General features: G+C 43.0%; 1 protein-coding gene across 1 annotated transcript in view; it reads right to left on the bottom strand.

Annotated features, from left to right (window-relative positions):
* Positions 1-20,284: 20,284 nt before the first annotated feature.
* Positions 20,285-27,500, bottom strand: part of LOC308157736 (uncharacterized protein) — a 34,877-nt gene continuing 27,661 nt past the window's right edge. Inside the window, exons 5-17 of the mRNA XM_080531343.1 lie at positions 25,959-26,099; positions 25,712-25,789; positions 24,777-24,928; positions 24,344-24,398; positions 24,152-24,226; positions 23,623-23,734; positions 22,916-23,461; positions 22,620-22,730; positions 22,215-22,463; positions 21,823-21,921; positions 21,267-21,400; positions 21,035-21,086; positions 20,285-20,921 (exon numbers count right to left, since the gene is read on the bottom strand). Of these exons, the coding sequence (XP_080387469.1) occupies positions 20,785-20,921; positions 21,035-21,086; positions 21,267-21,400; positions 21,823-21,921; positions 22,215-22,463; positions 22,620-22,730; positions 22,916-23,461; positions 23,623-23,734; positions 24,152-24,226; positions 24,344-24,398; positions 24,777-24,928; positions 25,712-25,789; positions 25,959-26,099 (1,941 nt within the window). The 3' untranslated portion in view covers positions 20,285-20,784. The remainder of the gene's footprint in view (positions 20,922-21,034; positions 21,087-21,266; positions 21,401-21,822; positions 21,922-22,214; positions 22,464-22,619; positions 22,731-22,915; positions 23,462-23,622; positions 23,735-24,151; positions 24,227-24,343; positions 24,399-24,776; positions 24,929-25,711; positions 25,790-25,958; positions 26,100-27,500) is intronic.

Here is a 27,500-nt window from a genome sequence, read left to right as displayed (position 1 = left end):
CTAGTAGTGGTGTGGCTTCAGGCGGGATTTGAACTCACAACCTTCCGATCACAAGTCCAACTCACTATCCACTAGACCACCACTACACACACACACACACACACACACACACACACACACACACACACACACACACACACACACACACACACACACACACACACACACACACACACACACACACACACACACACACACACACACACACACACACACACACACACACACACAACATATTTGTTAGATGTACTCAAGACACTTCCTGTAAGAATGTGTATTGGTCCATCCCTTATATCAAGACATTTCCATACAGAAGTTCCTGTAGCTTCGGTCTACTTTTTGATGTAAGAGTGAAAACCTGCAGGGTGTAGATACACTCAGCACAGTGTTTCCATGCCTACACACACACATCTTATCTTACTGTTGGCCTTGTGACCACCATTATTGATAGGCTAACCACTAGCAGGAATTTCATATCTGCGATAAGGCTGAGGAACTTCAGAGAGAGAGAGAGAGAGGAGAGAGAGAGAGAGAGACAGAGAGAGAGAGAGAGAGAGAGAGAGAGAGAGAGAGACAGACAGAGAGAGGAGAGAGAGAAAGACAGGGAGAGAGACAGAGAAAAAGAGAAGGGATGATGGTAGGAGGAAATGGTTTCATGGCTAGCCTGACTGTTTGAATTAGTGTCATCTGAAATGGGCATCGTCTGCTAACACTCTGACATGGTGTTGCTCTGGCCCCTGGCGTTCACCCCACCACCCCCACCGTGACCACCCTCCCCCCCCCCCCCCCCCACACCCATGCCAACCATGCCACCCATGGCATTCGTGATCCTCAGCCTCCCAGGCGTGGTGTGCTGTCACAGTGATGCGGATGACAAGGAGTGACATGTGACAGGCGTGACAGGATGCAATGTGTCATATCTCTCATCAAACAAAAGAAACAAAGGAGTGAGTCCCACTGTAGTGTCAACTCATTTAAACTACCATCACTCCACTATGAGTTCCCGGGTGAAACAATGAAGGGTGAAGACATGTTTATGGGTTAAGAAGACCTCCATGTTCCCAAGTGTATTTTTTTCTGTGTTGCTTTTTTTCTTTACAGAATAATACAAAATAAGGAATATTCTCAACTTTTGGCTCTCAAAAAAGTCACGTAGTAAAAAGAAAAAACTGTTTGGGGTCGAAACTTGTCCTGGTGTCTCTGTGGAAGACTTCTGTGGTGCTAATACAATAATACTGTGTAGTGGTGGAATGAGCATTATCCTGCTGAGCCTCCCTGTCTGACAGGGCTGTCATCGGATAGAGCAGCCCCAGGCCGGCTCCAGCCCAGCCCAGCCTGGCTCATGTCAGCCTGTCCAGCATCCAGGCAAGCGCTTCTGGTGGAGCGAGCAGACCACACATCCACACATCAGGCCCTTTATTGTTCCTTCCACTGGGGTAATGGAAACTGTGGCATGGATGGTAGGGGTAGGGGGTTGGGGGGGTTAGGGGGGGTGGGGGGTTGGGTTAGGGAGGAAGTGGCCGTGGGTCTTGGACCCTAGCTGGGCTACCCCCGGGCCCCCCCCCACACACACACACACACACACACTCCACCGCAACACTGAGAAGGCCGAACCGGGCAAGACGCCGCACCAAGACAAATTACAAATTAAACACACCGGCCCCTCCTTCCCTTCAAAATGGAAGGAAATCCTAGGCATGTCGAGTACATTAGAAAAATACCTGAGGTTTTGGGTAAAAATTGGGATCACCTCGACCCTAGGTAATATGATGCTCTTTATTATTAAACAATGAATGAAGGGGGCCCCATATGGAAACCATTGCGGACCTCATGCACAAACCAATCAAAGGAACTGCTTTCACTACTAATGAGGGCGACCGTGACGTTTTTATGTTGTTATCCTACTGTGCGGCTTAGTAATGACTGTATGACAGGGAGGTTTTATCCACAAATGCGCAGGGGGGGGGGGGGGGGGTCCTGCTGGTATTGTTACAGCTCAAATATTTTTGGGGTTAGCTTTTTTTTATTTCCTTTTGAATTGTCAGCCCTAACACGTGCCAGGTACTTTTTTATTGGTTTGGTTTGGGAACTCCATTGTATCGCAGATCTGGTTTTATTTCTTATGTGTTGTAATGTCAGCCAGCCAGGCTGTCTATGCGGTATTCATCACATACTATACTAAAATCCCAAAACTATGTTTCAATGTTTAATCAAGCTGGACTTAATTGGTTCGGTAAACCACGCTCACATGAAGAGTGTCCTTGCCTGAGATGTAAAGACCAGCATTAGCTCCACAGCCGAATAACTAGGCTTTAGCTCAGTGGGCTAACTGTCTTGGGTCATGCAGGTGATGTGGGTTTGATACCAGATGGTCATGTGAGCATGAACACTGATATTACACTACATTCTTAGTTGAGTGACTACTGTATGTCTTTAACTGGGTGCTGTGACTTACTGTTTGGATCTACTTGGATGGACACCTTACTCAAGCGACAATCCTTAGCCCACAGAAGTACAAAGCTCTCTAGGCCCAGCGGTCTCACAGATCTCTTTCCCCTAGTGTTTTTCTGTGTGCTGTGATTAAAAAAAAACTCAGGCACATGTGACACAGGCTGCTGCAGGAGATATCTCACAGTTGTCTAATACCTTGTTAAACCTGAATACTGCTATAAATTATCTGTATTTGTTGCCCCCAACCTCCAGCACGACTCGCAACTTTCCTTAAAGTGATTTTGCGTCACGCAGGCATGGAGAAGAGAGAGAGAGGGGAGGGGGGGAGCAGGTTGTCGTAGTGTTATCTTTGTGTGTGCGAGTGAAGCACCGGTCGCTATCGGTCAGAGCCTGCCTCAGTGTAAAGGTTGGCTCCCTGTGTTGTTGCTGCCTGGGTAATCATGATATTAATTATTAGCTGTTTGCTCTCGATCATCCCCTCCCCCTAGGAAGTACACTGACAAAGGCTGGGCCTGTGTGTCTAGACTACCATAAATCTGAACGGCTAACATCAGAGAACAGTGGCACAGGAAAGCAAGGCTTCCATATTCACTCCTGAAGGTCCAGAGATCTTGGTGCAGTCAATGGATAGGAGGAACAAGACTCTAGAGTATGAAAAGGATATGTCGTTTACACTTTCTATGAGGCACACATAATGTATTCTAACTCATAATAGGCATATATGATGCTTTATAATGTCTTGTTAATATGTAAAGCATCATAATTGTTTTTTATAACTGATGGAAAACAGCTGATTATAGCTTTGGATCATTGTGACATAATAGAAGACATTATCATGTAGTTATACATGGTTACAGTATGTTTAATAATGCATTATTAAAACATTATAACTATATGCTCTAAGTAAAACGTTAGTAATAATTATTTAAATAGATACGTATACTCCATGTAGTATGAAAGTGTAGTATGTATACTTTTGTATGTAGTATGTACTAGTATACATCCTTACAAGGTTATAAAACAATGAGACTTCGTATTTAAAGTGTGACTAATTCTGCCATGTAACATCATGACATCCATGACAGCCAAGAAAAAAAAGATGCTTGTCATCACCAAAGGCCAAGCCTAAGACTGTGTGAGAACACATCACCATGATGGCTGGTGTGGTGTGCTCGCGGCCAATCAGGGGCTTTAGGCCTGGCTTCTATCCAATGTGTTGTGTCCCTCTCTCAGTGACGCCACCGAAGGCATCTATCTCCCTTATCAGAGCTACTTGTGAAACGTGTCTGTTGGAGAGGGACCACAGCATCTGGCAGTGATATTGGTGCCAAAGGCATTTTATGTGTCACAAGGAGGTCAGGGGGCATCACCTCTCCCGCCGCCCCACATGGGTCAGTGACATCTTGCCACATACACACACACACAAACATGCTGTACATACTGTACACACATGCTGTACACACGCACACACACCATTGTCCGCTCAATGGATTGTTGGCTGAACAGGGACTTGAGAGACTCTGCGGGCTTGATGATAATTAACAATGATTTATATAGTTTTTTTAATGAGTTGTTGATTTTATGAGTGTTTTATATTTTTGGTGCGCCTGATAAAAAAATGTTTTAAAGTTGTCCTGCATCCACTTGTACCCAAACCCGTGTCCGCTTTTTTACTTTACTTTTCTTTTCTTTTTTTAGGGTTAGGGTTAGGGTTAGCGCCATGAAGTCCAGAAAAGCTAATTTTAGCTAAACAAATTGTATGTCAATTTACTGAGTATGACTAAAAATCCAATAAAACAAAACCATGGAGTACAATTTATACGGGAACCACATAAGAGTTAATGAAGAGCAAAATCACTTATGGTTTCCCCCCAAAAAGAAAAAAACACAGAATTCATATTTTTGCAGGAACAGTTTTCCAGGGAAGGGTTTTGGAGATGAGGTAAGACATTTGGACATGCCTGTTGCTAAATTCAAAGCAGAAATTCTGGGTTTTCATCTTGAAAATCGGGAAGTAAATCAGCCACATTCAGTCAGCTGCATTAATTAAGATCTAGCACTGTCTCCCTGTGGCGCTCTCCACTTTGAAGATTCCTCCACAAAAAGGCTCAGATTTAACCATTCACCAGCTAAAGAAAAATCAACCATCGGATCATAATGTGACACGCTGTCTGATGGCAAACAGAGAAATGGGTATCAAAAGCAAAACCTCCTCATGGAAATCACGTCAGGAATAAATCCCAAAGAAGAATTGCAGCCAACTAGTCTTCGCCAGTGATTGGAACTGGTTTCTTTTTCTTTTGCTCTGAGACAGAGAGATATTCTAATCCTCTGGTCTCATTGTTAGACTGTGTATAGGGTTGGTAGAGGGAAATGACTTTTTGATGGTGGTGGTGGTGGTAGGGAAAGTGAGCTTTGCCAGAGAAGGTTTCAGAAGTTAATGGGCCGATTTCTGATGTTGACAGTAAAATCTGGGACTGGAAATTCTGGGCTGCTCTAAGGCGTTATCTATCCCAGAGGTTCTGAAGATTACGTCTTCAAGGGAAAATAGAAATGACAATGTCAAGAGCAAGTGAACACTGTTAAGAGGAAAGGTTTAATCAAGACTTGTAATTCTCATATCTAAAGCTGATTCATGTTAGTGGAAAATAAAGCTTGGAGTCATGTAGAATTCAGATAACTTCTTAAGCTTGAAACTCTTGGGACTCTACAAGGCTAGCAAACAGTACATTTAATGCACAAAACACTCCTGGTAATCAAGTAAAACTAAGTCATCAATTAAAATAGATCGGTCAGAGAATTACTAATTAGAATGTTGCCTATCAACAAATATACATTCATCAGGCGCCGCGTTTTCTTATAGTCTCATGTAAACATGGCAGCTTGTCCTCTAACAATGTCTGTAAGAAGGCAGACAAGAGAAGGACAGAGGCTGCCTATCTATTTTAAGAAGAGCGTTGTCAGCCTTGGCTGAGCCAGCCCTGTTTATGCAAAAGTGCACGCGAAGGCTGAGGGTAGACATCACTGTGGTGAGGAGGAGGATCCGGGCGGTTAGGGCAGGCCCCGGGCACACTGACTGGACAGGCAGCAGCTACAGTACCCTACCTACACTACAGTAGGGGCGGGGGGGGGGACCCTGCCTTTCCCAGGCATGGTAGTAGGTGTGTGTGTGTGTGTGTGTGTGTGTCACAGGGTGGTATGGGAGACACTTTCCGATTGTCAGCAAATCTGACACCTCTCCCAAGCACCCAATAAATCACTAAAAGTTATTATAAGTATTAAATGATCGGACAGGAGGGATGGGAGGAAGAGGTGGAGCAGGGAGAAGCAACAAGGGAATTTGCACAGAGGGCGGGGGGAGAGTGTGTGTGTGTGTGTGTGTGTGTGTGTGTGTGTGGTTTCAGGTCAACAAAATCAGCCGCAACAGAAACAGAGCGAGTGCTAGCCACAAGCTAGCTGCAGCCAGCCAGGTCAGATTAGGGCTCTGTCGTTGGCCCTTGCCGCTGATAACTCTTCCTTGAGTGGCATTTCCCCACCACCACTTCACCTCCGCCTTCCCACACTTGTCAGCTCTGCCCACCACTAGGCAGATAGGGCCTGTCAATTAGTAGATAGTGGCTGTGTGTGTGTGTGTGTGTGTGTGTGTGTGAATGCCACAGAGAGCGGTATATCCCGGCAGAGATACATCAGACATCCGTTTGACTGTGCACCCTGGGCTAGGATGTTTTGTTACACAGACGAGGGGTCGGAGGGAGGGAAAAACAGCCCAGAGTGTGGAGTGAGGGAAACGAGACAAAGACTGGCACATTATTCAGGGGCTCCCTATCACTCCTCCTAATCCAAAGAGACACGGCAGCCCAAACTGTGTCTGAGGATATCCAAGGGACCAGAGAGATGGTGAGGGACAATGGCGAGACAAATATGCCCTCCCACACAGAAACACACACACACACACACACACCAAACCATCTATCATGTTGCGTCAGCGGAACAAAGTCACAGTTCTTTCTCTTTCTATGTTGTTCTACAGCAGACCTGTCGAAATAAGTATTTCAAATTTGGAAAAGGTATTTGAAATTTTTCTAAGACTTTAAATGTTTTCTTGAGCCTGCCTGTAAGTGCTAGATGGACGGTGTTTACACAGTGTTTGTCCGATCGCACCAGGTAAAATCTAATGATTTCTAATATTGATAGATATATTTTTGATTCAAATATATCTGTTCTATAGACCTGCTCTCCCTCATGGTATCCCAATCAGCGTTTCATAGCAGGCCCTATCACCTTTTAAAAATAACAGAAATCTCCCTTCTTGGGGCAATTTTAGACAGAAAGCTCCCCTGGATATAATTAGTCATCTGTCAACAGACATCCATTCAGAGAGAGTGAGGGCCATGTCAAACATTACCTCCTCATTTCAAAAGCAGGGACAGCACTGCCAAAAGTGGTTATTCAACTAGCACTGCCAAAGCGTAACTTAGCCCCCCCAAAAATTATTCAAGGAGTTTTGTAGAGATATTAACGTCACATTCAATCAATCATTGTTAGCCTTAGAGGAAATCGTATTTGAGGTGTAGCGGTATTAGTCATTTTTAGCTTTTGGAAATAGGAAGATATTCCCTGTTAAATGTATGTAACTGTAAGCCGCCTCTTTGGCTGCCAAAACATTCAGTCTTTTGTCTTGTGGTAGCCCCTCTTTCCAGTATAGTTGCTGTTTTGTCAGAGCTACTATACACATAGCAATGTCTCCATCTAGAGGTGTATAAATTACACTGCAGTCTACACAGATGTTTCGCAATGTTGGCAAGTTCAAGAAGACAAAGCTATGTTGTGTCTATCAGGCTTGTTGGTATGGTAGGTGAACATGTGTGTGTGTGTGAATTTTGTTGTTGTTGTTGTTGACTGTGTTGTTGTTGTTGTCTGTGTTGTTGTTGTTGTCTGTCTACTTACATTTACATTGAAGGCATTTAGGAGATGCTTTTATCGAAAGCAAGTTAATCAACTGTACTTCAGCCATTGTAAGTAAAACCACTTAAAATAAGTGCCATCGGCAGTCACAGTGCTAGAGTGTGGAAGAAATAAGTTTCTTTATTTTTATTTCAGCCATTTAGGGCTCCATTTGAATACATATTTTTTGTGATGTTTACGGAATTCACAGAGGAATATATAAATATAAAATGTTTTAGGAGGTTGTATAAGGATAGAGGGCTCTTATGGTTCAGCGTGTGTGTATTGATGAGAAGGTTCAAATTAATGCTGTGGTTGTCTACTGTCAATGTGTTGTTGCATAGCAGTAGTATAAGTGACAGCTTGAGTGGGAGGAGTCAGGTAGGTCAAACTGTTTGTGTTGTTGCCCAGGTGACGATATGCTTTTTAATTGTGTTTTGGCATCTGCACACAAGCCCTGGAAGAGGAAAGGAAAGGATGAGAGAGAGAGAGAGAGAGAGAGAGAGAGAGAGATAATTACTTGTAATTATGTTTATTGAGACATCCTAACTTAAAAGCAAAGTAATATTTACAGACAAATACACTTTATACAGAAGTGAATTTATTTATATGAAATACTTGGAATTACTATGAAAAAATGAAATACTTGGAATTACTATGAAAAAATTAAATACTATGGAAGTGCTATCAGAATGTGTTTACAGAAAGTACAAATCAAACAAACTTTTCCAAAATTGTGGGAACATAACCCAATGAAGTTACCCAGTTGAATTCCACATTAAACCTTTCTGCACACACGTTAGATTACCTACTACAAATGTGCACTATTATAACAGTCCCAAAAGTGAACAAGATGAACCAAAATAACACAATTATATCTCAAGTAATCCTCCTCTCCTGTTCACTAATGACCTTTGCACTTCCTTCTTTCTTTCTTTCACCTGCTCCTCCTTTTCACAGTATTATTGGATTAGTTTGTGTGCTGACTCTCTATTTCTGGCATCTGTCATTGTTCTTCGTCAGTCTGGGGGACCTCTTTCTTTTCATATTTATTTGACTATTTCTGTTGTTTTCTGGGTCTTTTACAGCCATAGTCCAGCCATTCCATCATGATCTTTTTCTTCTTTTTTTTTTATCTTTTTCTTATTTTAGAAGAAAACTATGGGCCAGGAGCATCAGTAACCTTTGATAAGCCTATATCACTTTGTTACAGTATGTGGTTTGAGGTTACTTTTATGGCAGTGAATGCCAATGTCAGCCTGTGAAAGAAGGCTTGTTGTAGGTTACAGTCACCCTAAAGACTATTTCCCATATTAGATCAAGATGAAAGAATGACAACATTTGGATGAACTATGCCTTTAATAGTTGTCTTATCCTCCCCACAGTTTTTCCTCTCCATGTTTCTGTTCTCTTTCGCTAGTATCTTCCTCATCTGCCCATGTTTCATCAGTGCGGACATCAGTTTTCTTCTCCCCATCCCCCTTTTTTTTTTATCTTTTTTCATGTCATCTGTTTGGATACTCTCACTATCATCACTATCTATCCATTCTTCATGGTTTGTCTTTTCTTGTCTTGTCTTTCCTTCTCATCCTTTTGGTGTATTTCTTCGTTCATGCAATCCTTACTATCTTTGTCATTCCTCTTATCAGCACTAGTTTTGTCCTCAGCTTCACCATCCTCATTGTCATCCTCACTTTGGTCACTCTCATTGCAGTCAGTTTCTGACCATTCTTCATTACTTTCACGCTTCTCCTCCTCATCCTTTTTCTGTATTTCCTCTTTTTATCTTCTTATTCTCTCTCTCCCCTCCACTATCTCTCTCAGTTTCTCCTGCCCTCCTCTTTCTTTCTTTCTTTCTTTCCTCTCTCTCTGCCATTCTCTTTTCCTTATTTATAATTTTCCTCTTTATCTCTTCTTCCATAATCTTCCCCACTCCTGTTCCCTCCTCTTCCTCCTCCACTCTGTCTTCTTCTCTTCTTTCTCTCTCCGTCTGTTTTTGCATCCCTTTCTTCAGCTCAGTCTTTCTCTGTCTCTCTCTTTGCTCTCCTTCGTGCAGATCTCTCTTTTTCTTTTCATATGCTTCCTTCATTTGTTGCATGACATTTTTAAAGCGTCCTTTCTTCCCTCTCTCTTCTCTTTTCCTTACTTTGTCCGTCATGCAGACAGAGTTTCTTCATTGGCATCTTTAATATTGCTGATTTGTCAATTATTTTTCTCTCCATTCTTTCCTTAACCTTCTTTGGCAATTCTTCCTTCAAACTTTATTTCTGCTCCCTGGTCCAGTCTTACACTACCCTACATCCCTCCGTCCTGATCTCTCCATCTCTCTTCCTTTTGTCCTCCTCTGAGATCACCATCAATTTCTGAATAGTGTCCCTCTCCTCCTCCAGCTCTCTCTCTCAATCCCTCGCTTTCATCTCCTCCACCATCAATTCACCTCTCTCCATCTCCCAGCTCTCTTCCTCCTTCCCTTTGTGCTCCTCCCCCCACTGTATCTCTTCTCTTCATCTTTTTCTCCTCTCTCATCTTCATTTCCCTCTCCTCCTGTGTCCTCCACGGATTCCGTGACACTCTTCACCTTCATCGTTTCTCTCCCAGTCTTCCTCTCCTTCTCTTCCAGCCTCATATACCCCTTCTCTCTGCCTCTCTCTCTCCATTTCTCCTTATGCCTTTCACTAAGAGCTGGATCTTGAATGGTGCTTTCTTTGTCAACAGTTTGCATGGTTTTTCTAGCATACGTTTTTTTCTTTCTGCTGTATCAGGGCCACTTCATCCCCTTCATCTGCTCTACAGAGTTTTTGGATGTAAACAGTTTTATAAGTAAGAATACATAAGATATATTTATAATTTGTTCTACTTAATATTTAGACCTTATACATATGATAACATTCAAAGATATCTTACTTACTCATCTAACCTCTTCACAACAATGTCTCTGTACTAACTGCTAAACTCTAACCTTCTAGAACAGGGATGGCCAACCCGTGGCTCGCGTGGCTGTCTGTATGCGGCTCTTTAATCCATTCATTAAACGTGTGTGGCTCACTCTCTGTGTCTCGATAGGTGTCGTTTTGGTATGACAATTTATGGCACTCGCCATACCTGGCTTTTTAAAATTAAATCTGAAACACGTTTTGTCATTTTGGTGATTTTATCCACTTCACACAACGGTAATTCGAAATCCTCCCGGTGTAGGTACAGAAGGAGGATGACACCACTGGTCTCGTAGCCTATTGGACATTTATTGCGTGTGTGTGTGTGTCACAGGGTGGTATGGGAGATAGTGGATAGTGTACATAGCCTTTATTTATGTAAACCAGCTCCTTTCCCTTCTTGTTTTTTTAGTTTTTTTTTTCTTTCCTAGCACCAGGGGAGCCACCCCTCCCAAATGTCGTTGTTTGGTACCTGTACTATAGCAATGACAATAAAGACCATTCATTCATTAGAGACACTTTCCGATTTTCAGCAAATCTGACACCTCTCCCAAGCACTAAAAAACAAATAACTAAAGAGTTTGACCTATATTGAACTAAGAGTTTGACCTGCAACTCACTCCACAAGCACCACTGAACTTACTCAGAAAACTCAGAAAGTGCAAAGAATGTATCGGCTTACATTCCATGCATTTGGCCATTACCTTTTCTCTAATGTTAGGTGTGAAAATGTGACTTTCAATGTCACAATCTGCATCTCCAGTAACAGCTTATTTCCTACAGTATAACAGTGAACTGTGTGCAAAAGCAGTGTGCTATATAGTTCCGACCAAGTCATTTGATTGGACAAGAGGCATTCTATGAGTGCCGATATACAGTATAACAGCACTGGGACTTAACTATATGTATCACTCCGCCGCACAGGTGTTCTATTAAATGACCGTTAATACAAAGTAGCTAGCCTGCGGATGTTTGTGTTCGGGTTACTAAGCAACAGTACAGTTGAAGTTCAGTTGCAGAACGTTTTTGTTGGCGGAGCCAAAATAAATGATTAAATAAACAAACAAATCATAATCTGTTGTCGCTTATTACTGTTAACTAATAAATGGCGCTGTAGAACTGTTATATAAAAGCAATATCACACTCGAGGTCGTGCTGCCTGCGGCCTCGTACCTACGACCAAATCACAGCTGTGCTGATATTCAGTATAACAGCACTCCCTCTTGTGTGATATTGCTTAGATGTCATTTGAGATTTGACCTACAGTAGGTAACCATGACAGCCAGTGTCATATGGTTCTGAGCCTTCTTGTGTGTGTTGTTGCCACTGTGTAAGGACATATTCTATAACCATGACACCTCTGATGATGTCACTGTGACATTATGTAATGTAACTATGGAAACCAGGTTCATTCCATGCTGAACGTTTGAAATTACTATAGCCATTTATACAACTATGCATTTGACTGGGCCTGCATAGGCCTTCAATAAAACCACATACAATGTCCTCAATAATGCTGATATTTTAGTAGCAAACAAATATTGATAGAACTACAACTATCGGTTACCAAATCAAATTTTCAGAAACAACGATTACAAATTCCAGATTCAAATCTAACAAGAGAAATATATGCTGCCTACCAATGAATTGGTTCTTGAAATGTCAATTCACAGACAAAACATAATTTTAATATATAATTGCCTTTTCCCTGAAACATTTTGAATATTTGATACAGAGGACTTACCAAGTGCTCAGTCTTTCTCCAACTATCTGACTCCCAGAATGTTCACCCAATACTCGCCCTCTGGTGGGCCGCGAGGGTACTGCAAGTGGGCCGCGAAATCATGGGCAAAAAATATATATATTAATTTTTTACAAAAACGTTTTTAAAAAAAAGAAATCATGGTACTGTATTTTTTTTTCTTTAAAACCTTACAAAAATGCATCATCAGTGTGATACTACTAGGCCTACTGCACTGTATGTATGATGATTGTATGATGATGCATATGAAATATCCAACAAGAATAAAAGAATAATGATGAGACACCCCCAAAAAATGTAGGTTACGTGTGCGTAAAATGCCTGTGTGGGCCGCGAATACTTTAGAGATTTTTAAGTGGGCCTTGAGTCCAAAAAGGTTGGGAACCGCTGCTCTATATAGCAACCCATGCATGGTGTCAATGTTTCTGACATTGCGTCATTGTGACATCCCATCCAGCTGAAACACGTGTTTGTGCCTATGGTGTTGTTATTGTTCGTTTACCGGAGTTTTATTAACATAGCACGTGAACCAACGACATACAACACAAGAGAGGAAACCGGAAGTACTACTTCACTGTTTACAACACAGGTGGTATACGACATAGCGCCATCCAGGGTAAAAGTACTGTATTACAACACTCCCACTTAATTTTACAATGGCATTAAGTCCCCTTAAATAATATTACAGAGCCGTGCTCTCCTTCACAAAAAATGTCAAGAACAAAATTCTTTAAACAACAACAACAACAAAACTTAACATTGCTTTTACTGGAACTCTTTTTCACATGTTTTTCAAACTTGCTTCCTTTATACATTGCTTTAACTGGAACTCTTTTTCACATGTTTTCAAACTTGCTTTGACTAGGCAGCGTTCGGCGTTCACCTGTCAAGCACAAACAACCACTCTACCTAAACAAAGAAAAGTCCAATCTCTCTCCTAAGATACTCAAACTTCTGTTTCGTCAGTGGCTTGGTAAAGATGTCCGCTTTCATGTCATTTGTTGGACAATATTGCAGTTCTATTTGTCCATTCTGCACACATTCACGGATGTAGTGGTAGCGAATGTCTATGTGTTTAGTCCTGGAGTGGTTCACGGGATTCTTCGCGATTGCGATGGCTCCTTGGTTGTCTTCCAGGATCACTGTGGACGTAGCCTCCACTCCGAGATCACTCAGTAATCGTCTCAGCCAGACACTTTCTTGAGCCGCTTGACTGAGTGCGATGTACTCAGCTTCTGCTGTTGACAACGGTTGCCTGTTTCTTGCTGAGCCAGCTCACTGCTCCTCCACCCAGTAGAAATATGTTGCCTGTTGTTGAGCGGCGGTCATCCTGATCACCAGCCCAGTCAGCATCTGCGAATCCGATCAAAGCTCCAGAGTCTGACTGCTCATACTTGAGAGCAAGGTTCACTGTCCCTTTCAAGTATCGAAGTATCCTCTTCACAGCAGTCAGATGTGCAGCATCGGGATTTGCATTGAACTTTGACACAGCACTCACTGCTTGAGCTATGTCTGGTCGTGTGGCCATTGCAGCATACAGCAGACTTCCTACCATTGACTGATAGGTATGTTGGTGCACTGGCTTACTGACACCATCACTTTTCCTCAATTTGACATTGACATCGGCAGGAGTTGCTACAGGATTTGCATTATCCATTCCATATTTCTGAAGTATGGCTTCAATGTAATGCTTCTGATGAAGGACAACACACTTCTTTTCTTTGTCTTGGATCACAGAGATGCCCAGGATATAGGACAGCTCACCCATGTCTTTCATCTTGTAGCGCTCCTTGAGAGCAATTTTCAGCTCGTTCATGCTCTCAGTCGACTCTGTTATCAGAATGAGATCATCCACGTAAACTGCGAGTATCTCAAGTTCTTGCCTTGATCTCACAAACACACAGGGGTCTGATGTGCTCTGTTTGAATCCAATTTCCATCATGAACCCTGTGAAAGCCTTGCTCCAGCAGCGAGGAGACTGCTTCAGTCCATAGATAGATTTCTTCAGTTTGCACACCAGGTGTTCTTGCCCTGGTTTGATGTAGCCCTCTGGTTGCTCCATGTAGATTTCTTCTTCCAGGTGTCCATTAAGGAATGCAGTTACGACATCCATCTGGTGCACATGTAGATTGTTTTGAATAGCAAAGGACAGTAATGTACGAATGGAGGTGAATCGTACCACTGGTGAAAACGTTTCGTCATAGTCAGCACCATACAGCTGTGAGTAGCCCTTGGCGACGAGTCTGCATTTGTATCTCTCCACTCGTCCTATCACTATGACGCTTGACTTTGAACACCCATCTTGATCCTACTGCCTTTCTCTCTCTTGGTAAATCCACTAAGTCCCATGTCTCATTTTCCAGCAGCGACTCATATTCCAAATCAGCCGCCTGCTGCCATTCCTTTGCATTAGGACTCACCATTGCTTCTTTCAGTGTGATTGGCTCTGTCACACGACACATATTGGCATGATGATCAACAGTGACTGTATCAGCAAACTCATCATATCCATATCTCCTTGGAGCATTTCTGATTCTGCCGCTTGTTCTGACAGTGCTATCGACAATGACCTCATCATCTTGTGTTTCAATGGTTGTCTCGTTCTCTGAGCAGGGTACTTTTGCTTCCTGTTTCCAGTTGAAGTTTGATTCATCAAAGATGACATCACGACGGATTAGCATCCTCCTTTTCTCTTCATCATACAGGCGATAGCCCTTGGCATTGTTTGCATATCCCACGAAACGAAGCTTCACAGCCTTTTTGTCCAGCTTCCTTCTCTCTTCATCTGGGATATGTGCATAAGCAACACAGCCAAACACCTTCATGTGGCTCATGTCAGGTTTCTTTCCACACCATCTCTTGTAGGGTGTCTCTTGCTTCAGGACAGACGTAGGCAGCCTGTTCTGTATGTAAGCTGCGGTGGCTACAGCCTCTGCCCAGTACATCTTTGGCAACTTAGCATGTGACAGCATGCTTCTAGCTGCTTCAACTAATGTCCTATTCTTCCTTTCTGCAACACCATTTTGCTGTGGTGAGTGAGGTACAGTCATTTCATGGTGGATGCCTTGAGTCTTCAAATATTCTTGAAACTCCTTTGATGTGTACTCACCACCATTGTCTGTTCTCAGTCTTGTGACGCTCTGCCCACACTCATTTGAGAATGTTTTCTCAAATTCCTTGAATTTGTTTAAGACCTCATTCTTCTGTTTCAGAAAGTATACCTTGCAGCATCTTGAATAATCATCAATGAAAGTCACAAAATATTTTGCTCCACTTATAGATTCAGTCTGCATGGGACCACAGACGTCACTATGAATCAGCTGCATCTTGCGTTTGGACCGGATTCCTCCAATCGACTTGTATGGCTTTTTAGCCAGCTTGCCTTCCACACATCCTTCACAGAAGGGAACCTCTTTCTCTGCAGAGAAGTCCACTCCGTTCACCAGATCTTTTAGTTCCTTCAGCTTGGTGGTGTGACCAAGGCGCTGGTGCCACAGGCTGGCTGCTACTGACGCACTATGACAGACAGATGAACTTCCTTCAACATCCAGCTGATATAGCCCGTCAACTCTTTGTGTTCCCATTCCTCGAAGAGTACCATCTTTTCCACGTATGTAACAGCGAGACTTCCTGAACTGTACTGTATTTCCCTTTTTGGTAGCTGCTCCCACTGAGAATAGATTCCCAGATAGCTTCGGAACATACAGCACGTCGTACATTGTGACATTCTTTACTTTACTTAACTTGAAAGTCATTTTCATGTTGACATTTCCAATTCCCAGGGCGTCCACTACCCTGCCGTCACCAAGTTTCACAGACTGTGCTTTTGAGAATTGCTGGTAGTCTTGAAGCACTTCTTTATCACATGTCATGTGCTTTGATGCTCCAGAATCAATTAACCATTCCACCTGTTGTGGTCTGTCGGTCAGGTTTGTCTCTCTGGCTACAAAGGCACTTTCAGATGAATCCTCATCATAGTCACACATCATGCTTTTGGCCTTGTGGGTTTTCTTAAAAGTTTTACTTTTTAAGCTTGGACAGTCACGCTTAATATGGCCTTCTTTCCCACATTTGTAACATCTCCACGTGCTTGGCCTTTCTGCTCCCACTAACTTGGAGTTATCCTGCACATTTCCCCGACATTGTGATGACATGGCTGATGCACCACCTGATGTACCACTGGAGTTAACATTTGCATTCACTCGCTTTTGCTCTTCATTTATTAATGCTTGCTGAACAAACTGCAGTGTCAGATTGTCAATCTTTGTTTCTAGTGCAGTGACAATTGTAGCATAACTTGGTGGCAAGCTACCCAAAAGTGTTACAATTTTGTCTTCTTCTTCAATCACAGCTCCTATTGCTGATAGCTGATCAGTCAACTCCTTCATTTGTTTTAAATGCTCAGTTAAACGGTCTCCTTCCTTCATTTCACATCGTAAATATTTTTTCTTAAGGAACAGTTTGTTTGCCAAAGTGTCTCTCTCAAAATGACCTTTCAGCGTGGTCCACGCCTCTTTGGGAGTCTGACAGCTTGTTATCAGGTATAACTGGGTTGTACTCACATTTAGCGCCACCATAGAGAATGCCTTCTCTTTTCGTTTTGCGAACTCAGCTTGTACTTGTGCGTTAGCATCCGCGGCTAGCGTATCTGTCTCCGTTAGCATACCCCATAGTCCTTTAGCTTTCAGCAAGTGTTCCAACTGAAACTTCCATGTTGCCCAGTTCTCTGGTCCGCTCAGCCTCTCAATAAACAGCTTATCTTCCATTGTGTAATCCCACAACACTGTTTATATCACACAAATCTCAGTGTAAAAAACAGCTTTTAGCGTCGACCTGGGCCCATAACCTATTGTTCGTTTACCGGAGTTTTATTAACATAGCACGTGAACCAACGACATACAACACAAGAGAGGAAACCGGAAGTACTACTTCACTGTTTACAACACAGGTGGTATACGACATAGCGCCATCCAGGGTAAAAGTACTGTATTACAACAGTTGTGGCGTGTAGATTTTCCCACTAATTAGTAATTCAAGGGCTGTATTTGATGGATGGATGTTCAAAGTACCTATGTTATAAGAAAATCAAGATATAATAAGAAAACTCAGGTTTGGGGTAGGCCTACATTCAAAAAGAAAAGTCCACTGCCATTAGACTCCCCTCATATGATTCCAGTTCTCAGAATTAGCCATACATCAGTGACAGCCTGACAGGACACTTGTAACAGACTTTTTTTCAGGCTGTCACCAAGACGAGTTACAAGTTAACTTTAATTCAACCTTCAGTTCATTTAACCTCACATTGGGTTACTCACCTAGTGGTAGACTGCTTCATGTTGATTTTGTTGGTGCTTGAGGGTGTCAAACATTTCCCAACAACAACAAAAAAGATTATGTTGCAACAACCAAAACTATTCTAGAGGGATGTCAACTTCCTTTCCAAACTAAATGAAACAATTGAAAATGTAAAGCAAAGCTTGTTGAATAACTATTTCAGCTTGGTGACCTACAGGTAAGCATGCGCCTGTTTTCACCTGGCGAATGCTGATGACATCTTTCAAAGGTGCCCTTACCTAGCCTGACCACTAGGGGGAAAGCACAAGCTGAAATATCTCCGACTTGATTATATACTTTTATACTTTGGCTCCTACAACACTAATAACTGAGGGTATGGAGTCATGAGAATGAGAATATATAAACGTATTGTTTACATGTATAATATTGTAAATACTGTACCAAGAAAGCAATTAGGTATACATTTGGCACTATGTCAGGCTGACTATCGAACATCGCCCATCGTTATAGCATCATTAAAATGCATTATTGACAGTGCGACGCCGTAAACATTTTGTGCATTTCATCCGTCAGTATAGCATCAGCAAATGCATCATACTGACAGCGGGACAATGATTATTTTGTGAATTTTACTCTAATTATCCATATATGGAACTTATGTAGTGTAGACATTAGACAAGTAATGTCACAATAATTAAGGGCAACTAGCGCTAGGGGAATCATAAGAGTTAACGTGCCCTGCATAAGAAATGGGACCGTTTTTCTTCTTGTGGCTTTAAACTCCCAACATTTGGATTTGAAATCAAACAATTACCATGAGGTTAACGTATAGATTCTCAGCGTTGATTTGATGGCATTTGTGTACATTTTATACATAGTCCCCCAATTTTAGGGCACCAAAAGTAATGGGACCGATTCATATAATCTTTCAACCCATTGACCCCATTCATGCCTACCTTCCAGCCTGTTCATGACTGCTCAGCTAAGGGCCGAGCTGCAGGTCTAAGCAGTATTGACTGTTGGCCATACTAAGATTAAGAACTTACAACCAGTGAAGGAAAACTGGCCTTGGTGGGAATGAACTAACTGACTAACTTAGTCATTATTTGGTTTAACAAAATGATACGACTGTGAGGTATGGCTCAGAATCTTGAAACATGTGGCGTTGCAAGCACTTGGGGGTAGTGCAGTGTGAGATGATGTTGACATTATACAGCCAATAGCTATGCATCTGGAGTTTTTACCAATCTTTGTATTGGGTAAACTTAACGCCAACTTTGACGCCTTCCGAGCATAATTAGGCGTAATTAATGTTAAAACTGTGTATTTATTTTTGATATTATGTGGTGGCTGTTGTAGAAAAGCAATTTACCATTCGAGGGCGGGGTTTGTGGACTCCTTTACCACTGTACAGGGTTTTCCTGTACCAGTGGTAAATGAGTCCACAACCCCCTTCCTCTCATGGTAAATGACTTCCTTGTCATCCAGTTTTTGTTTTATAAGGATTCTTTTTCATAATATCTACAGTACATTGTCTCAAAAAAGCCTATTGTTTGAATGGTTGAAATGAAAACAAGAACAACTTTGATGAAGTGATAAATTATTTACATAGACAGGTAATTAAAGTGTTACAATATATAGCAATGTAAACACAGTTGTGCATAACATTTGATAGCACATTAAAGGGTCATCTCTAGGATTCAAACAATAACACAGCGCTCTCACAGCCACTTGTTTTGGTAAACAGCTGAGGGATGGGGCTGGAGGAATGCTACCACTCTCTTAATCCATAGACAGAGCTATGAATGCAACGACTGACCATATATGAGATGAACATTTTAACCATGAACATTTTAACCATGTGTTGAAGAAGAAAAATGTGTGTTTACAATTACATTGTTTAGAAACAATGAAGTAAAAACAAGCTTACATTTTGGGCGAAACACTTTTGGAACTTTAAGAATTACCCCTATTTAGTTTGTCTCTCTAAAATCCTGATATATAGACTATTGTCACTCCTCAGGGCTTGGAATTACAGTTTTTTTTTTAAAACAAATTATAATAACTGACATTGTTAGATATAGAGGAAAGGATATCCAAATGGGACAAATATGAAATAAAATAAAAACACCTTGAAGAAAAGCTGGAAATATTTAGCAGTGAATGTATTGACTAAAGGAATTCCTATACTATAATCATATAAGTTATTTGGTTCCTTTTGTTAACAATATTGTTCTATTGTTAGCCAACAACTCAATGTCCTTCCTTCCACATAATGTGTCTTTATCAACTGTTACAAAGAGGAATCAGAACTTAATTGCAATAGTCAAAGTCCCACAACTGAGCATTATGAGTTTGTAAATCATATAATCATATATTTGTAAGTGTGGAATAAATGCAGAGAATACCAAACAATGCACTTGTGGAGTATGACATAGCAAAAGAAACCAAATGCATGGAGTAACTATACATTCTTATATACAAGTGTAGAGTAGAACTGGACACATTGATCATTTTGTGAGACAGGCAGGCTAGACAGTCATAACAGTGCACATATTACTGTAATTAACTACCTGTCTGTCTCCAAAAACGACAAGTGTCTACAATTATGTTGACATTTTGCAGTTTATGAACTATGGACTTTCATAGCGTATTAAGACATAAAGTGACTTTTGAAAACAATTCAAAAGTAAAGTTCGATTTATAAAAAGCATTTTTTTTTCATTTATCTGTGAAAATAACACAATGCTAGACATTAGCATCAGATGTAAGAAAAGTATATCGCTTGGGTAAAAAAAAAAGCAAAAGCACAAATAAAACACAGAATCATCAACACAGGAACAAACAAACAGCCCTTTTCTTGGTGATGAACACAACGCATGCACCAAGGGACTGGGAAGACACATCAACACAGCTAGTCCACAGAGAAAGAATTAGAATAGTATACATGTACTGTATCTGGTATGGTCTTATTGAAAATACTCATGAGAATTGTGTGTTATTATTAAAGGGACTTAGTGAGCTTGTAGACATCTGTTTCTGTGGTACCTCTGCTTACTACATTCCTCCCTGTGCAGGGGGTGAGTTCATGTTGGCCCGTACAGTGATGGTAACTGTGTGTCTCTACCAGTTAGTAGTCCGAAGCTGCTGATATGAACAGGAGACTGGTTTCCTCCACAATAGCCAGGATGGAAGGGGGATGTATGACTTAAAGATTGATGTACTATATCAAAATCAGAATCAGAATTGCTTTTACATCCAATGTACGGGTTCACAAGAGTAAAATTCTTAGGCTCGGGTTCTTCGACCTGTGGTCTCACTGTAAGGGGAAAGAGTGTTCAGTCCCTGAGCGTGCGCGTGAGTGTGTGTGTGTGTGTGTGTGTGTGTGTGTGTGTTTGTCTAGATGGTCTCCACATAGTTAGCTGGGAAGAGCCCTTGTTGGCCATCTTTGCTGCAGCCCCTCCACCAGGCCTTGTCCACTGTCTCCACACCACTTATGATGTCACCAGGCTCAAAGGAGATCTCTGATTCGTCCTCTGTAACACAGATGCATGAAGATGACAGGAGAGTGATCAAGAGGAAGACGTGTGTGTGTGTGTGTGTGTGTGTGTGTGTGTGTGTGTGTGTGTGTGTGTGTTTATGAACTCACCTGCTTGGTAGTCATAGAGAGCTCTTACACTCATCTGTCTATTTGGTGACATCTAAAAGAAAACAAAAACATGACAATGAATACCTCATGCCTGAGGGAGTTGTCACTTGTATTAATCTAGAATACCGATCGATAGGATGTATTCCACCTGGACTAGTGTGTGTGTGTGTGTGTGTGTGTGTGTGTGTGTGTGTGTGTGCGTGTGTGTGTGTGGCATTAAGTAGGCCAATACCTCTTCTCCGTTCTCCTCAGTCCCCTGCTCCTCATTCTCCTGAACAAAGTCCTCCTCAATCTCATCATGCAGGTCCAAACGCACGCCCAACTCTGGACTTTCTCTGTCCTTTTCATATGGACTCCTAGATCGCTCTGTAAAGGAGTAAAAACACTGTACATGTACTGCACATGCACCAAGCGTTTGTCCTATGTTAATACCATGCGTCTGCCCTCTGTTCATACCATACATCTGTCCTATCTGATCTCATCAACATAAGGGTTGGTTTCATGGTGACAGTGTTGTGATTTTTATTTAACCTGTATTTAACCAGGCAAGTCAATTCAGAACTTTATTTTATTTTGACATTTATTTACATTGACATCCTGACAAGTGGCGAGATTTTTTTTACATTTTTGTTTAGTTACGCCAAAAGACGAGACAGAAAACATGCTCCATTAGGACAGAAGCGCGTAGCAACAGCACAGTCATCAGTCCGTACAATCCGTAGACAGAAAGAGGGTTGTTCTCATTGTATAATATCAATAACAGTAAAGTGATGAGCTGGGAGACACACCTGTACCGTTCTGATCCACCTTTCCCTCTCCTTCTCTTATCCCATTGGTTGATGGGACCTTGGTCTCTTGTGTAATTTGCTGAAGTATAATCTCTGCATCTGAAAAAAGATGTGATTGGTGGTGACTGGAATATGGCGTCAGTTGTGTGAGATTCCCTATTCCAACACTTGCTTATTTCATAACATGCCTCTTTCTACCTTTCTTTCAGTCATTTCATTTGAATTATTTTAGGACCTGACACTTGGAGCCGGATTAAGACAGACACAGATTAAAACGTATATCAATGGATTCTCTATTGCAAGAGTGATTTGGTCCAGGATTCTGCTTAATCTGTGTCCGTGACACGGCCCTGACAAGATATAAACAAGCAGACACACTAAGCACTCCATACCTGTGACAGTTGACTCCTCCTCTTCCTCTGAAAGCTTGACCAGGGTTGGCTGAGCAGGAGCCTGGATGTAATCTGATTGGTCCACCTCTTGTCCATCCCCTTCTTCCTCCCCTCCCTCTTGCACTGATGAATGGGCTGCGTCCTGTGCCGAACCCGCCTCCTCCTTTTCCTCTTTGACGTCGGGGATTAGTTCTGTGTCTATAGCTCTGGGCTCTTGTTCTGCCTCATCTTCCTTCTCCTCCTTCTCCTCCTCCGCATTCTTCTCCTCCTTCCCCTCCTTCTCCTCCTCCTCCTCCTCTTCATTCTTCTGCTCCTTCCCCTCCTTCTCCTCCTCTTCATTCTTCTGCTCCTTCCCCTCCTTCTCCTCCTCCTCCTCTTCCTCCTCCTCATTCTTCTCTTCCATCTCCTCCTCCTTCTCTTCCACCTCCACTAGTACAGCTGGCACAGTGATGTCAGCCTCTGTGATGTCAGCCTCTGGCTCCAGATCTGTGAGCACACGAGTGGCCGTGTACTGCTCTGGACCGGAGAGAAGGAACCGTGGAGGGTTTAAAACACAGGTTGTATATATAGCTTTATAGTGTGTGTGTGTGTGTGTGTGGGTGTGTGGGTGTGTGGGTGTGTGTGTGTGTGTGTGTGGGTGTGTGTGTGTGTGTGTGTGTGGGTGTGTGCGTGCGCGTGCCTGCATGCTTGCGTTGACTTACCTGTTGGCTGCAGTGGGCTCTCTGGCAGGGGGGCAGTGAGAGGTTGTGGTGCAGGGGCAGGGGCAGGCTCCAAGGAGACCAGGGGAGACGGAGAGCGCTCTGGCTGGGGCTGTGGTGGGGTATCAGGGGGAGAGGATGACTCGGCAGGGGCCTGGGGGGACTGGGGGTCTGGAGGGGAGCTGGGGGACAGGGTGGCTAGGAGGCCTGGGGAGGCTGGGGGTGCCGAGGGCTGCGTAGGGGTTGGGGTTGGTGGATATTCAGGCTGGGTGGGGAGGCTTCTCAGTGGGAGGGTGGGCAGGTCAGAGACAGGAGGGGCGGAGCGGAGGGGCGAAGTGGGAGAGGACACCTGGGAGGTACGGGTCAGCTGGGGGGATGTGATTGGACGGAAGCCGGGGCTAGGAGGTGACATGGGGTGGTGGAGGGGGTAGGGGAAGGCACGGGAGATGGGAGAGGTGGGACTGCGGGGAGACGGGGGGGCATCGGATTTCTGAAAGATGAAGGCAGTGTCGGTCAAGCTGCGCTGGTACCGCCTGAATGGTGGTTTGACTGGAGAGAGAGAGAGAGAGAGAGAGAGAGAGAGAGGGGGAGGGGGAGAGAACAACAATAAAGGAGTTGTTAAAAAAAAGCTATACACACACACACACACACACACACACACACACACACACACCACACACACACATACACACACACTACAGTATGTGTACCTGAGCGAGGTGAGCCAGGACTAGATGGGCTTTGGGATGATGATGACGATGACAGTTGTCTGAAAAACTCTCTGGGGTTCATGGAGCGCTGAGACACCAGCACTGCTGCCTCCTACAGGTCAGAAAAGGAAACGCGCAGCTATAACGATAACATGGCCTTTCTTTCATCCTTTCTTTCAGTTGTTCTGAAGAACTGAACAGGTGCAAATAGTCCTGGTCACCACAAGGATGTTATAACCAACTGACTAGCTAACTAACTATGTAGTCAATGTACTGTTAGCCACTTTTGATAACAGCGTTTAATAAATGTCATACAGTCTAACTGACTAACTACTGCAACTAACCTAACTGATTAACTAACTAACTAAATAAATAAATAACTGACTTATGACTAACCTGACGGAAAAATAAATAAAACAGGAGGCACAAGGGGAAAGTGGAGGAGTACTGTGGTTAAGGAACAGTACTATATGTAAGGATGTTTGTATGTATAGAGATTAGACGCAGTAGGTCAGTAAGGAACACTCACGGCTGCCATCTCGATAGACTCACTACGTCTGAACCGAGCTCTCATGTCGTCCTCATGTTCTCTCTGCTGCTGCTCCTGTCATACACAAGCACAGAGGTTAGACATGCAAACACGCACACAGACACAGACACACACAGACACACACACACACGTACACACAACATTGATCATTCATTGTTATGTCTCACTCACCCATCTTCTTTTCTCGTGTTTCCGGCCTTCAGCCTCAAGCTGAGCCTGAATCTTCCTAAGAAACACAATGGAGCAGGACTGTTAGGAGAGGTACAGTAACAACACTACAGTTCATCATTCATATTCATCATTTAAGTGCACAGAATATGTCATCCTTTGATTTGTCTCTGCTTCTCAAATACTACAATAGCACGTATACAGGTCAGATTCACTGAGGAATAAGGAAATCAAAATTACTAATGTGGCCACAAGATGGCAACCTTTGGATGTGTGTGTGTATGTAAGTGTGTGTGTGTGTGTGTGTGTGTGTGTGTGTGTGTGTGTGTGTGTGTGTGTGTGTGTGTGTGTGCGTGCGTGCGTGCGTGCGTGCGTGCGTGCGTGCGTGCGTGCGTGCGTGCGTGCGTGCGTGCGTGTTTCTACCCATACTCCTAACCTCTGCTCTTCGATCATTTGTAGTTTCTCGTCCATCTTCCTCTCCCTCTCGTCGGCCTCCCTCCGCTCCTTCAGGATTCTCTCTCTTTCACAGCGTCTCCTGTCCTCCGCTGCTCGCTTCCTCTCCTGCTCCTTCCTCTGCTCCTCCTCACGCTGAGTGATAGAGAGAGAGAGAGAGAGAGAGAGAGAGAGAGAGAGAGAGAGAGAGAGAGAGAGAGAGAGAGAGAGAGAGAGAGTACATAATACAAAATCAGGGTATATAGAGGAATCTTGAGGTTAATTTCAATACCTTTCTAATATGTCAATATTTTTCCAGACCTCACCGCTACTTCGAGCTGTAATCAGTGACACCTTTAACTTAACAGCTTTAGTTTGCAATAGACTAGACCACTATCATACAACAGAATTTCCGGTTCGTCTTTGTTTTTTAATAAAACTAATAAATTCACGAACTTTTACTAAACGTTTTTAGGACTCAAACTCTTTGGACAGAGTCTAATTCAGAAAAATACCTACAAAATTCAAGACCTCATAAAATTGTGATAGGACTTTTTAATACTTATTAAGGGTCTTGATTTTCCCAAAATTGATTTATCAACTTTTAATACTTTTCAAGACACCGCGGATACCCTGAAAATACATCGATTTTATAGTTTGAAGTTGACCTGTGAAACGGTGAAAAACCCCTCTTTCGTGAACATAAGCAAACCTGTCATCTACGACTGTTTGTTGATATCATTGATATAATCATTGACCATATTATGGTCATCGTTTACATGAACAGGTAAGGTTTTGGAGACGTGTTGGTGGTTGTCCTCTGTTAGGACAGGTGGTGGTGGGGTGAGGGATTGAATGTGCTGATGGTACATGAAGTGTGTTGATGATTGTGACGGTGGACAGTGGGGGGACCGGTGTCTAGAGGGTCATCCTGTCTACCTCTGCACGTGCCCAGAAGGAGTCTCTGTTGATCCGTCTCATCTCCATGGCGGCGTTGGTCTTCCTGTAGTTTGTTCCCTGCAAACAGAGGAAAGTACATTCACATTTCTGCCATTTAGCAGACGCCTTATTCCAAAGCGGCTTACAATCTATATTATTTGACTAAGTGAATCGAATTTGTTGTGATGCAAGTGCCCACTCTTGTGGACAGAGCAGGTATTGCAAGGCGGGGAGGGGTGGTACTCACAACTGTCTCCTCCTTGTCTGAAGCACGGGAACTCTTTCTGACTCTCTCTGCATCCGGAGGGCGGACCTTACTGAGCTCAATGCCAATCTTCTCCTCTGTCACTTCCTCTGTGTTCTCTGCACTGAGGAACACATGAGCCTCCTGAGAAGGGGGGGGGGGGGTAGAGATAGATAGATAGAGAGAGAGAGAGAGAGAGAGAGAGAGAGAGAGAGAGAGAGAGAGAGAGAGAGAGAGAGAGAGAGAGAGAGAGAGAGAGAGAGAGAGAGAGAGAGAGAGAGAGAGAGAGAGAGGAAAAAGGATAAAACATGTAAATCCGTTAACAAGATATCTCTAGTTGCTGTTGCTAGTCTGATATCGCTTGGTCAGATGCACCCCCTGATCTAACCAAACACACATACAGAGACATTAAGATTAGATTAGATTCAACTTTATTGTCATCGCAAGTACAATACAACAAAATGCAGTTCAGCATTCAACCAGAAGTGCAAATAGTGATATAAGGGCATGATATAAATAGAACAAGAGGTACTGATAGGTAACTATGTAATATACAGTATGTGCAGAGGTAGTATTGTAATAATAATAATAATAATAATAATTAATTGTATTTATATAGCGCTTTTCCGGGGCTCAAAGACGCTGACATCAGTATAGTTTAGAGGTATACAGGTATGGGCAATATATAGTTATGAGCTATGTACAGTGAGGTAGTTTATATACAGTATCTTAATGTGCAGAGACATGTGCAATGTGCAATATACAGTGGTACAAAGGTAGTAATGTAAACATCAGTAGTGCAGCAGTGCATTAAACACACACACACACACACACACACACACACACACACACACACACACACACACACACCAGTGGTTTCCTCTTGGCTAGCCTTGGGCCTGTGCAGTTGTGCAATAGCTTTAGCTAAGAGGACTGACAGAGAACCAAAATACCCTCTCTTCAACTAGCAAGGACTGGAATGTATGGGTTTGGATGAGGCAGACAGAGAGAGGGGGTTCCAAAAAACACTGATTGAGTTGCACAGTGTGTGTGTGTGTGTGTGTGTGTGTGTGTGTGTGCGTGTGCGTGTGCGTGTGCGTGTGTGTGTGTGTGTGTGTGTGTGTGTGTGTGTGTGTGTGTGTGAGTGTGAGTGAGGTTTGGTCGGGTGTTCCGCAGAGGGAACATACAGTACAATATCTGCAGGTTTAACATCACTGTGCCAGGGCTGTTAGCCTGCAGGAAACCACAGCTCTGCTGCAGATAACTCTACCTGGCACAGTCAGCCACACATCCCTTCATCTCTCTCTCTCTCTCATTTTTTTTCTTCAATGTTTTTCTCAGTTTGGCACCCACTCATGTAATTTCATAGTACTGTTAAGGAGTAGCAAGCTTCCACTAGTCAAAGTGTAACTTCAACCTGAACGTCTGTCGCTCAACAACAGCTCTGTCCCTCTCTCTCTCTTTCTCTCCCTATCTCTCTCTCTCTCGCTCTCTCTCCCTCCCTACCTACAGTAGGCCATAAGGGGGTGCCCGTGAGGCCAGAGG

Source organism: Nansenia antarctica (genome assembly GCF_963989245.1).
Source record: "Nansenia antarctica genome assembly, chromosome: 5".
Lineage (NCBI taxonomy): Eukaryota > Metazoa > Chordata > Actinopteri > Argentiniformes > Microstomatidae > Nansenia > Nansenia antarctica.
Note: the sequence above shows the minus strand (reverse complement) of the source record. Positions and strands in the feature narration are given on the sequence as shown.